The sequence below is a fragment of the Drosophila montana genome, unplaced genomic scaffold (genome assembly GCF_035044405.1).
Source record: "Drosophila montana isolate Dmon_TW-CO22-7 unplaced genomic scaffold, ASM3504440v1 contig_1407_1, whole genome shotgun sequence".
NCBI classification, from domain to species: Eukaryota; Metazoa; Arthropoda; class Insecta; order Diptera; family Drosophilidae; genus Drosophila; species Drosophila montana.
In genome coordinates, this window is record NW_026996359.1 from 56,128 (window position 1) to 67,320 (window position 11,193).

At 46.6% G+C, this 11,193-nt stretch overlaps 2 protein-coding genes across 2 annotated transcripts; one reads left to right on the top strand and one right to left on the bottom strand.

Moving 5' to 3' along the window:
* Positions 1 to 168: 168 nt before the first annotated feature.
* Mcr (macroglobulin complement-related) lies at positions 169 to 10,146 on the top strand. Its single transcript, XM_064681504.1, has 7 exons — positions 169 to 336; positions 2,968 to 3,863; positions 4,600 to 8,365; positions 8,435 to 8,628; positions 8,691 to 8,865; positions 8,932 to 9,037; positions 9,107 to 10,146. The coding sequence occupies exons 2-7, from the start codon at positions 2,989 to 2,991 to the stop codon at positions 9,292 to 9,294; spliced, it is 5,304 nt and encodes a 1,767-aa protein (XP_064537574.1). The 5' UTR covers positions 169 to 336; positions 2,968 to 2,988; the 3' UTR covers positions 9,295 to 10,146.
* A 107-nt stretch (positions 10,147 to 10,253) lies between these two features.
* Trf (TBP-related factor) lies at positions 10,254 to 11,168 on the bottom strand. The gene is made up of 2 exons (XM_064681530.1): positions 10,925 to 11,168; positions 10,254 to 10,869 (listed from the first exon to the last, which is right to left on the bottom strand). Exons 1-2 carry the CDS (start codon positions 11,065 to 11,067, stop codon positions 10,350 to 10,352), a joined length of 663 nt encoding a protein of 220 aa, XP_064537600.1. The 5' UTR covers positions 11,068 to 11,168; the 3' UTR covers positions 10,254 to 10,349.
* Between the last annotated feature and the right edge of the window lie 25 nt (positions 11,169 to 11,193).

The window sequence follows — 11,193 nt, forward strand, 5'->3', positions numbered from 1 at the left end:
ATAAGGGGTGTGTCAAGTCAATACATTTGACACATAACTTTTTTCGTTAACTTAAGTCATTAAATTATTCGAATAGTTTTTCAAGATCGATATATCGAGACCACTATCGATTTGGATAACATGCGATAGTTAGGGGTGTGGTGCGATAACTTCATTTAGTTTCTGATTGCACATCACTAACATAAGTCATCGCGTTGCGGGTTCGTGTGTGAGTGCGCTGTTGGTTTTGTGTTTCATTTATTTAAGTTAAAAGTTATATTTTTGTGTTGCTTCTGTTATTACAAATAATGCGCTCGATTTGCTGCATAGCGTGAGCACACAAATTGCATTAAACAGGTGAGTGCAGTTCTCATTTTACAATGCGTGACGATGGCGACCCGCCCAAAATGTTTGCCTCAAATACCTGCGCTGCTGCTTGCGTTGTTATTATGCTGTTGTTGTTGTTGGTGCTGCCCGCACATGGGCGTTGACCAAAAACTGAAAACCCAAAGCGCCAGCTCTTCAGTATTTGACTAGCTACTTTTATGCAGCACATCATAAGCATCAAAACTAATAAAATGCGGTCCTCTGTGTTAAAATGGCCGCAGGCTTCTTTCTGCAAAAAAAAAGAACGCAACGTCTGCCGCCAGCCACCTGCTGCCCAATTGGAAATTTGAGGCGCACTCAAATTTCAGAGCCCCTGTTTTTTTGTTTTTGCATATTGGTGTGTGCCCAGCTCCTGCACGCATTTCAATTGCACTTTTGCCCTGCCTTTAGGCATGGTTTTACACTAATTAATGCCACTTTACATGTGTGTGTGTGTGTGTGTTTGCCGTTTGCAGCAGCAGCAGCGAAAGGGTGGATTACACTGTCCGTCGCTCTTGCAGCAGCGTTGAGCTGAATTATTATTACCGAGTTTTGTTCTTTTTTTTCTCTCGTTGTGTTTGTTTTTCACATCGGCCAGCGACTTCTGCTGCTTCACTGCGCAGACAACACACACACACACTCACATACACATGTATACAAACAGACAGGTAACCGACACTATCTTCTGTGTTGCGTGTTCTGTTATTTTGTTCGTTACCGGCAACTGCCTTTCAAATGTTCTCCCCCTCTCTTTTTGGTCTCTGTCAGGCTTTTGGCCGAGGGTCAAGTGCGCCTTGCCTGCTGCTTACCTAATTGTCCGTTCTTCTCACCTTTTCTCGACTGTTTTTTTATGGTTGCCTAAAATTGTCTTCTTATTTTTTACCTAGGACATTGTCCTTTTTTTTTGTTGGGCAGGGGAATTTTATGATCGTGATAAGCTGCTTTTCTTCTTATTATGTGCGTCACTTCGTCAATGTCAAAAACGTAGGGCTGTTAAATTTGCAGCTTTCGGCGGCCGCCATTTTTCTATTTAAATTGCGAGCTGCAGACACACTTATGATTAAATCTAACGGAACTGGCAACACTGCCTAATAGTTGCATAGTGTATGTTTTAATATTAATGAACAAGATGGCAACTCTCCCTTCAATGGCGCATTTTAAAATTCTGTGATCACGCTCGCTAGTTTAATTTTTAGGCTTCCTTTCATTTTGAGGCTTTTATCGGTTTGTTTCTTGGATTTCTAGAACCTATTCTTGGGGATTAATGCCAACAAGCACACAGACTTAAGTGGGCCAGTCTGCACTGAATGTCGCTGAATGTGTCGTAAATTATAGAGGCTTCTGTTTCTTTTTTTTTAGGCGTTGCCAAACTGTCGCCTTAAAACGCTTTGGCACATATCCCATATCAAAGACTAATTGCGCGCCCACTTGAATGACATTTAACTTAAAATTTGACATAATTTAAATGCCGCATGTTGTGTGGCACCAATGTGTGTGAGTGTGTGTGCGTCTAGTCAGCCGCCTAAATCCATGCCGTTTGTAAATTTAGCGCGTAGGTACATTGCTCCTGCTAGTGGGGCCGCTATAAATATTCATGCAGCGCCCTCATTTGTTACCCTTGCCAGAGGGTATTCATAGTGCATTGGGACTTTAGAGCTCAGCGCGTGTCGTGTTTGCTTTCGTGAAAAGTCGTGCGTGCTCATAGATTGTAAATAAACACGAATGCGTCTAGCTCTACATGAGTATAGAGTTGGCTTAACCAAAAGAAGTTAGAAAAAATTGAAAATTACATAAGATAAAAAATGTTTTAAATATTCACTAACCTCATGTCATTCACTAACCAATGCGAAATGCTCCCATCTCTAAGCTATAAAGATAAGAGCTGCTTGAGTGTTGGAAAATGTGGTTTTTAAGCTCACGATAACAAAACATTTGTGTAAACTAACAGCTGTTTAACAGCAGGTACCAATGTTTGTAACAGCGCGTCAGAAATGTTAAAGAATAGTGGATTTAACATGATTATGTTTGTAGACATCCTTAGTGCAAAATGTTACCCTCTGTTATTCTTATTATATTTATGACCGTTTTATAGCACGAACAAATGTTACTAACAGCACGTCACAAATGGATTAAACATGATTATGTTTATAGATAGCTAAAGGCAAAACTGTTGATCTCTGTTATTCTTATTATTTTTATGACTGTTTTACAGCACGCACAAATGTTACTAACATCGCGTCACAAATGTTAATAAATATTGTATATAACATGATTATGTTTGTAGCAAAAATGTTACTCTCTGTTATTCTTGTTTTTTTCCAAACGTGTCTTACGTTCGCTGGCTTTTGGTAGAGTATTGTCGTGTCGGTGTTGACTGCCTTGGCCTGCCTTGTCATGTTAGTGGTTGCTGTTTTGGTTGCCTGCACAGCACGCGGAAGGCATTCGAGCAGATTAAACAAGAGCCTGTAGAACACGCACGGCGAACAACAGAAAGCAGTCGCAGCTCTATTTATATATAGTGCATATATACAGTCGGGATATAAGTTGTTAATTGATGCACTCACTTTACGCACTGATTGATTGAGTTCAACTTGTTTTTGTTTTCTGTGTTCTCCCTTGCAGCGCAGCAGTCACAAATTGAGGATGCAACGCTTGTGGCACATGCTGCACGCGTTGCTCTTGCTGCATTTGGTGGCGGCACAAAACGATGGCAGCTATTACAACGTGCAACCACAGCAGCCGCAGCAGCAGCAGCCCCAACAGCCGCTGCAGCCACAGCCCACATCGGCATACGACAACAATCCACAATACGGAACGAATCTCAACCCCAATTTGAATCCCAATTTGAATACCAATTTCAATCCAAATCTCAACAATAACAACCCGAATCCAAGTCAAAGTCCGAATCCGACCTACAGCTACAACAACCTGGGCGGCGCTCAGGAGGATTATAACAAGCGCCCGGGCGGCTTTGGCGACGATGAGCCCAGTTTGCAGCTTGGAAAAACCTCGTACAATGTTAAGGCCAGTTTTCTGGAGACGCTGCACAATCGGGAGCCGACCTATTTTATTGTCGCCTCCCGCATGGTCCGGCCCGGCCTCATCTATCAGGTATCCGTGTCCATACTCCAGGCCAAATATCCGATCACGGTGCACGCGAGCATCTCGTGCGATGGCGTTCAGATCAGCGGCGACTCCAAGGACGTCAAGGAGGGCGTGCCGGAGACCTTGCTCATGCGCATCCCACCGACCAGTGTCACCGGGGATTATAAACTTCGCGTCGAGGGTTTCTATCAGGATGTCTTTGGCGGCATTGCGTTTCTCAATGACACCCGGCTGGACTTTTCGCAGCGCTCGATGACCATCTTTGTGCAGACCGACAAGCCGCTCTATATGCAGGGCGAGACAATCCGCTTCCGCACCATTCCCATCACCACCGAACTGAAGGGTTTCGATAATGCCATCGATGTCTATATGCTGGATCCCAATAAACACATTCTCAAGCGTTGGCTGTCCCGGTAAGTTCCAGTTGCAGCCTATTAAAGCCTTTACAAAAAGGCTTAACAAAATCGAGTAATTAGATTTTAGATGTTATCGATAAGTATCGGTTACCCTGTCTTTTTTGAGTAGCTTAACAAATTTTTAAAACTGGTAACTTATATTTTGGCATGCAGGTTCTCATATTACACAAACAGCTCCCAGGCATATCTACAAATTTTCACAAATCGATAAATATCGATATCGATATCGATTACCCCGCGCGGATATATGACGTGAGATTATAGGAGCTAGCGATACATCTGCCAATTATTGCATTCAGTGCAACGTTTGGACAGCTAATGTTATTTTCACAAATCGATAAATATCGATAACTATATCTTAAATTGCAAAGGGTTGTTAGGGTCATCGAAACACGAGCATATTGAATCGAATTTATGTTGGATCTTCCATAACATAACCTGTTTTCCCAAATCGGTAAATATCGGAAAAAGTTATATATCGAGATAATTGAGGCTATCGATAAATATCGATAACTAGATCTTAAATTTCAAAGGATTGTTAGGCTCGTCAAAATTCTCCCAAATCGATAAATATCGGAAAAAGTTCTATATCCCGATAACTGAGGCCAGATTCTAGTATGGTATAATCAGCTTATGAACATTACATCCAATTATATATCTCCCCCGCAGTCGACGAACCTCTTTTCCTGTTTCATGCTTAGCTTGCGATTTGACTAACATCTCCTCTCTTCAGGCAATCGAATCTGGGCTCCGTCTCGCTGGAATACAAGCTATCGGATCAGCCGACATTTGGAGAATGGACGATCCGAGTGATTGCCCAGGGTCAGCAGGAGGAGAGCCACTTCAGCGTCGAGGAATACTATCAGACGCGATTCGAAGTGAATGTCACGATGCCGGCGTATTTCTTCACCACGGATCCGTATATCTACGGTCGGGTGATGGCGAATTTTACGAGCGGCCTGCCCGTGCGCGGCAATCTGACACTGAAGGCGACGATCCGGCCGATTGGCTACTTCAGCAATCAGGTGCTGAACGAGAAGTTCCGCTTGGGTCGCTCGCCGCTGGAGCAGATGAATTTGTATAACGAACGCTGGCGCTACAATAATCCCAGCCAGAATCCGCAGCAGCAATACAATGGGCAGCCGCAGCAGCCACAAGACGGCGGCGATCTCTCCCAGGAGCTGCTCTATCGCAATCAGTATGTGGTCGAGCGCAACTATCAGTTCGTGGAGGAGTGGCCATTCTGGGTGCGCAAGCCCGAGGTGCTGGACAGCTACGATTCCTGGACGAGCAGCTATCGCAACTCGTTGCCCTTTTTGCGCTACTTCAACGGCACCTTCGACTTCAAATGGCCGCTGCGCGAACTGGAGCTGCTCGTGCCCAACATGGCCAACATGGAGGTGCTCATCACGGCCACCGTTGGCGAGAAATTCTACGACGAGATCATCAGCGGCTATGCCGTGGCCCGTGTCTACAACTCGAGTTTGCGTGTGGCTTTCCTTGGCGAATCGCCGCAGGTTTTCAAGCCCGCAATGCCCTTTACCGCTTACCTGGTCGTCGAATATCACGACGGTTCGCCCATCAATCCGAATCTGTTGCGCCAGGGCCTGATGGAGGTCAGCGGCTTTGTGGAGAGTCGCAATGGCGGACGCCGCGATTGGCCCGCCCAGCGCCTGCACATGTCGCAGCAGAGCGACGGTGTCTGGGAGCTCAAAATCGATATACGCAACGATCTGCAGCTGGACGAGCGTCCACAGTCCCGTGAATTTCTCAACGGCATCCAGAATATGCGTCTGCAGGCGGTCTTTGCGGATCCGCGCGGCGAACGCATCCAAACCGAGCTGCTGCTCGTCTCACACTATTCGCCGCGCAATCAGCACATCAAGATCACGACCAGCACGGAGCAGCCGGTTGTTGGGGAGTACATCATCTTCCATATACGCACCAATTTCTATCTGGAGGAGTTCAACTATCTGATCATGTCCAAGGGCGTCATATTGATCAATGACCGCGAACCCATTATCGAGGGCATACGCACCATTGCCGTCGTCCTCAGCGCCGAGATGGCGCCCGTTGCCACTTTGGTCGTCTGGAAGATCACCCAACAGGGTCAAGTTGTCGCCGATTCTCTCACGTTCCCCGTCAATGGCATTTCGCGTAATAATTTTACGGTTTACATTAACAATCGCAAGGCGCGCACCGGCGAAAAGGTTGAGGTGGCCATCTTTGGGGAGCCCGGCTCGTATGTGGGCCTCTCCGGCATCGACAGCGCCTTCTACACCATGCAGGCGGGCAACGAGCTGACCTACGCCAAGATCATCACGAAAATGTCCAATTTCGATGAGCAAACGAACGGCACATACAAACACATTTGGTACTCGCACGAGGGCAATCCCGACGAGCTGGTCTACTTCCCGGCCTCCTCATTTGGCATCGATGCCAATCGCACGTTCGAGTACAGCGGCCTGATTGTGTTCACGGACGGCTTTGTGCCGCGTCGCCAGGACAACTGCAATCGCACGCTCGGCTACGGCGAATGCCTGAGCGGACGCTGCTATCGGCTGGAGAAGCGCTGCGATGGACTCTTCGACTGCGAGGATGGCACGGACGAGATTGGCTGCCATGTCCGCAACGATACGGAGCTCTTGAATTATCGCAAATATCGCTTCAATCGCGTGCTGCGGCACTACGAGAACGTTTGGCTGTGGAAGGACGTGAATATCGGGCCGCACGGTCGTTATATATTCAATGTGGATGTGCCGGATCGTCCGGCCTATTGGATGGTCAGCGCGTTCAGTGTCAGCCCCTCCAAGGGCTTCGGCATGCTCAACCGCGCCTTGGAGTATGTCGGCGTCCAGCCGTTCTTCATCAATGTGGAAATGCCGTCGGTTTGCCGCCAGGGCGAGCAGGTGGGCATCCGTGTCACCGTCTTCAACTACATGACCACGCCCATTGAGGCGATAGTCGTGCTGCACGGCAGTCCCAACTACAAGTTCGTGCACGTGGAAGAGGACGGCATCGTGCGCAGCTACAATCCGCGCACCAGCTTCGGCGAGCATCAGTTCTTCATCTATCTGGATGCACAGGGCACGACGGTGGTCTATGTGCCGGTGGTGCCGCAACGGCTGGGCGAGATCGAGGTGACGCTGCACGTGGCCACGCTGCTGGGCACAGACACCGTCACCCGCACCCTGCACGTCGAGTCGGACGGTCTGCCGCAGTACAGGCATCAGTCGGTGCTGCTGGATTTGTCGAATCGCGCCTATGTCCTGGAATATATGCATGTCAATATCACACAAACACCGGAAATACCCTACCAGGTGGATCGTTATTTCGTCTACGGCTCGAATCGGGCACGCATCTCCGTCGTGGGCGACGTGGTCGGACCCATATTCCCGACGATGCCCGTCAACGCCAGCTCGCTGCTGTATCTGCCCATGGAGTCGGCCGAGCAGAATGCCTTCAGCTTTGCCGCCAATCTCTATACGATCATGTACATGCGTCTGATCAATCAGCGCAACAAGACGCTGGAGAAGAACGCCTTCTACCACATGAACATTGGCTATCAGCGGCAATTGAGCTTTATGCGCGCCGACGGCAGCTTCTCGCTCTTCCGCTCTGACTGGAACAATTCGGCATCCTCGGTCTGGCTGACCAGCTACTGTCTGCGCATCTTCCAGGAGGCCTCGTTCTACGAGTGGGAGAACTTCATTTGGATCGACGCGACCATCATTGAGAAGAACATGCGCTGGCTGCTGCAGCATCAGACGCCGGAGGGCGCCTTCTACGAGGTCACCTGGCTGCCGGATCGTAAAATCAACCGCACCAATTTCGCCAGCTACACGAGCTTGCGCAATCGCAATATAACACTGACCTCGCATGTGCTCATCACGCTGGCCACGGTCAAGGATCTGTCCGGCACGCTGGGCTCACGTGTGGCGCTGGCGACGCAACGTGCTGTCGCCTGGATCGAGCGCAATATGCAGTTCCTCAAGGATACGCCGGAACCGTACGATGTGGCCATCACGGCATACGCGCTCCAGCTCTGCAATTCGCCAATTGCCGAGCATGTGTTTAGTATATTGCGCAAACACGCGCGCACCATTGGCGACTTTATGTATTGGGGCAATCAGGAGCTGCCGCAACCGCCGCGCAAACTGGAGAATCAGAAATGGTTCTCCCTGCCCCGGTTGCCCTACGAATACGATTCGCTGAACATCGAGACGACCGCCTATGCGCTGCTCGTTTATGTGGCACGTCGCGAGTTCTTTGTCGATCCCATTGTCCGTTGGCTGAACGCACAGCGTCTGAACGAGGGCGGCTGGGCGTCCACGCAGGATACGAGCGCTGCATTGCGTGCTCTGGTGGAGTATACGGTGCGTTCGCGAATTCGTGAGGTCTCCTCGCTGAGCGTCGAAATTGAGGCATCCTCGCAGGGCGGCAAGACGCAGGAGCTGCACATCGATGACACCAACTTGGCCAGGCTGCAGAGCATCGAGGTGGGTTGCAAAGATAAATTCCAGCTAGTACAAATATACATTTATTCAATTTAATTATCTGATGCACAGATACCTGATGCTTGGGGCACGATCAAGGTGCAGGCGAAGGGCGCCGGCTATGCCATACTCCAGATGCACGTGCAGTACAATGTGGATATTGAAAAGTTCCAAACGAAGCCGCCGGTGCCAGCGTTCGGATTGCACACAAAGGCCATATTCCATGGCAGGAATCAGTCGCATATCTCCTACGTGGCGTGCCAAAAGTAAGTTCTCGATAAGTACTCCATTTGATAGAACTATAATCATAGCGTTTGAACCTTTGCAGCTGGGTGAACTTGCAGGAATCGGAGCGTTCGGGCATGGCTGTGCTGGATGTGGCCATACCCACCGGCTACTGGATACAGCAGCAAAAACTGGACACCTATGTGCTGAGCAATCGTGTGCGCAATTTGCGACGTGCACGCTACCTGGAACGCAAGATTGTCTTCTACTTTGATTATGTGAGTGCAAGGAAAGTCCAAGCCAAATGAAATACTCACAAATAAATTGTTTTCTCCCCCATACAGCTGGATCAGGAGGACATCTGCGTCAACTTCACCATCGAGCGCTGGTATCCCGTGGCCAATATGTCGCGGTATCTGCCCGTGCGCATCTACGACTACTATGCGCCCGGTAATTGCCAATCCCACAATTAATTCCAAACTTCATTTTATAATCGCCTTTTTGTTTCTACTCCAACAGAGCGTTTCAACGAGTCCATTTTCGACGCGCTGCCAACATATCTGCTGAATATCTGCGAGGTCTGCGGCAGTTCGCAGTGTCCATACTGTTCCATCTACAACATGGGCTGGCGTGCATCCATGTCCTTCTCCCTGTTGTTCTTTAGCGTATTTATTTATTTGATGCGCAGTCGCTTATTAGCTTATTAGTTGATGTTTTCTTTTGTTTTTTTTAACATTCCGTCCAGAGGTTTTTATTTTGTGTTCAATAACTAAATTTATATTATTATTTTGTAATTCGGCGTTTAATCGTAATCTCAAAGTATGTACAAAAAAAAAACAACAAAAAAATTCGCATCCAATTGGACAAATTGGTTTTGAAGTACACAAACCATTAACATTATATATATATTCATATAGCAATTTAGTCTTTAGCGTTCAGTTATATTATAATATATAATATGTATGCCCTTCGGACCAGGAACAGAGCCTCAAGCCTGTTTGCCTTAATTTAAACTGGGCGCTTCAAGTGCCGCCTTATGCGAGAAATGTAACAAGAATGTGTCTTTTTAAATATCACAAATTGCCTTTATTAGATTTTAGAAATCGATAGTGAATATCTCTCTCTATATATATATATATGTGACCTTTTATTTTTGGATACTGCATGCATATCAATTTTTGGAAATTTTATTATAAAAGATAATGATTATGATTAGCGTTGAAATCAACCGTCCAATACGATTTAAGTTTTAAACGATGCAAACAAAAACAAACAACAAAACGAAATAAATAATAAGCAAATGAAACCAACCAATACCAAACTTAAGCAAGTTTTATACGTATTTGTATTTTGACAAGAACTGTTTAAATATTGATTTTGTATATTTAAATACAAACTACAAAGAATAGCCATGTACCAACTAGCTAACGAATCTTAAAATCAAGTATTCCGTCCCTCCTTTATGGTAAGCGAATGAAATGAATCTACAAAATGAAATAAGTGTAATTTACGTTTTCTATGTAACGAAAAAAACTCAAATAAATGAAATTAACGAAATATTTGAACGAATTTCAACATGGCGGAAAAACGTGTGGTCACACTGGTGGGTGTTGGCAAACGAAAAAGAAAATGGGAACATTCTTTTTTTTTACAAAAAACGGTCATAAATATTTATATATTATTTTGTTGACTTGTTCGGTAAATGCTGTTTAAACTTAAAAATATTATAAAGTACCTTAATTATAGCAAACAACAGTAAATTCTAAGTTTTGCGAAAACTAAGCAATATTGGGGATATGGCCTCGAGACAATCCATGATATCCTTGCGTGATTTGGCGCCGGTAAACACAATTTTGCCATTGACAAAGATGAGCAGGACAATGCGTGGCTTGACCATGCGATAGATGAGACCCGGAAACATTTCCGGCTCATAGGAGCTAAATTGGCCGTGCACCTGATTCAGATTCTCCAAGCGTATGGGAAAACGCAAATCGACAGTGGCCACAATATTCTGCAGCTTATAATCAACAAATTTGACGGGAAATCCCAATTTCTGCAGGATGCGCGCAAACTTGCGAGAGCCAATGTTCGCCTCCATTTCGTTGCGGGCGCCCGTACAGATCACTTTGCCGGTGCGAAAGATGAGCGCAGTGCAGCGGGGCGAATGCATGCGCATTATGACGCCGCGAAAGCGTTTGGGCGTGTATTCCGAGTTGCGGGTCCGTGAATTGATGGTCTTCAAATCGAGTTCACAGTCCACGGAGAAGGTAGCCACAATATTTCTACAAGTAAACAGTTACGGCAGGCCAAATGAAAGCTGGCTTAGCGAGAGCTTACTGTAATTTAATTTCGTGTTGTGCATCTTTGGGCTCGGTCAGCACGGCAGGCTGTTGCGGCTGTAGCGTACTGTGGGGATTACTGGTATTTTGGACGGCTGGCGCATTGGGATCCGGTTCGGCAATTTTGAAATGGAATTGCATTTTCTTTTAATTCAATTTAATAAACTTAATTGCTGCTGGACCAGTTCTTAGAGTTAAACAAAAACACGCGTAGCATAAAACAGTGTTCACATATCAATGAAAAATGGGGAAACAAATGTCAATGCG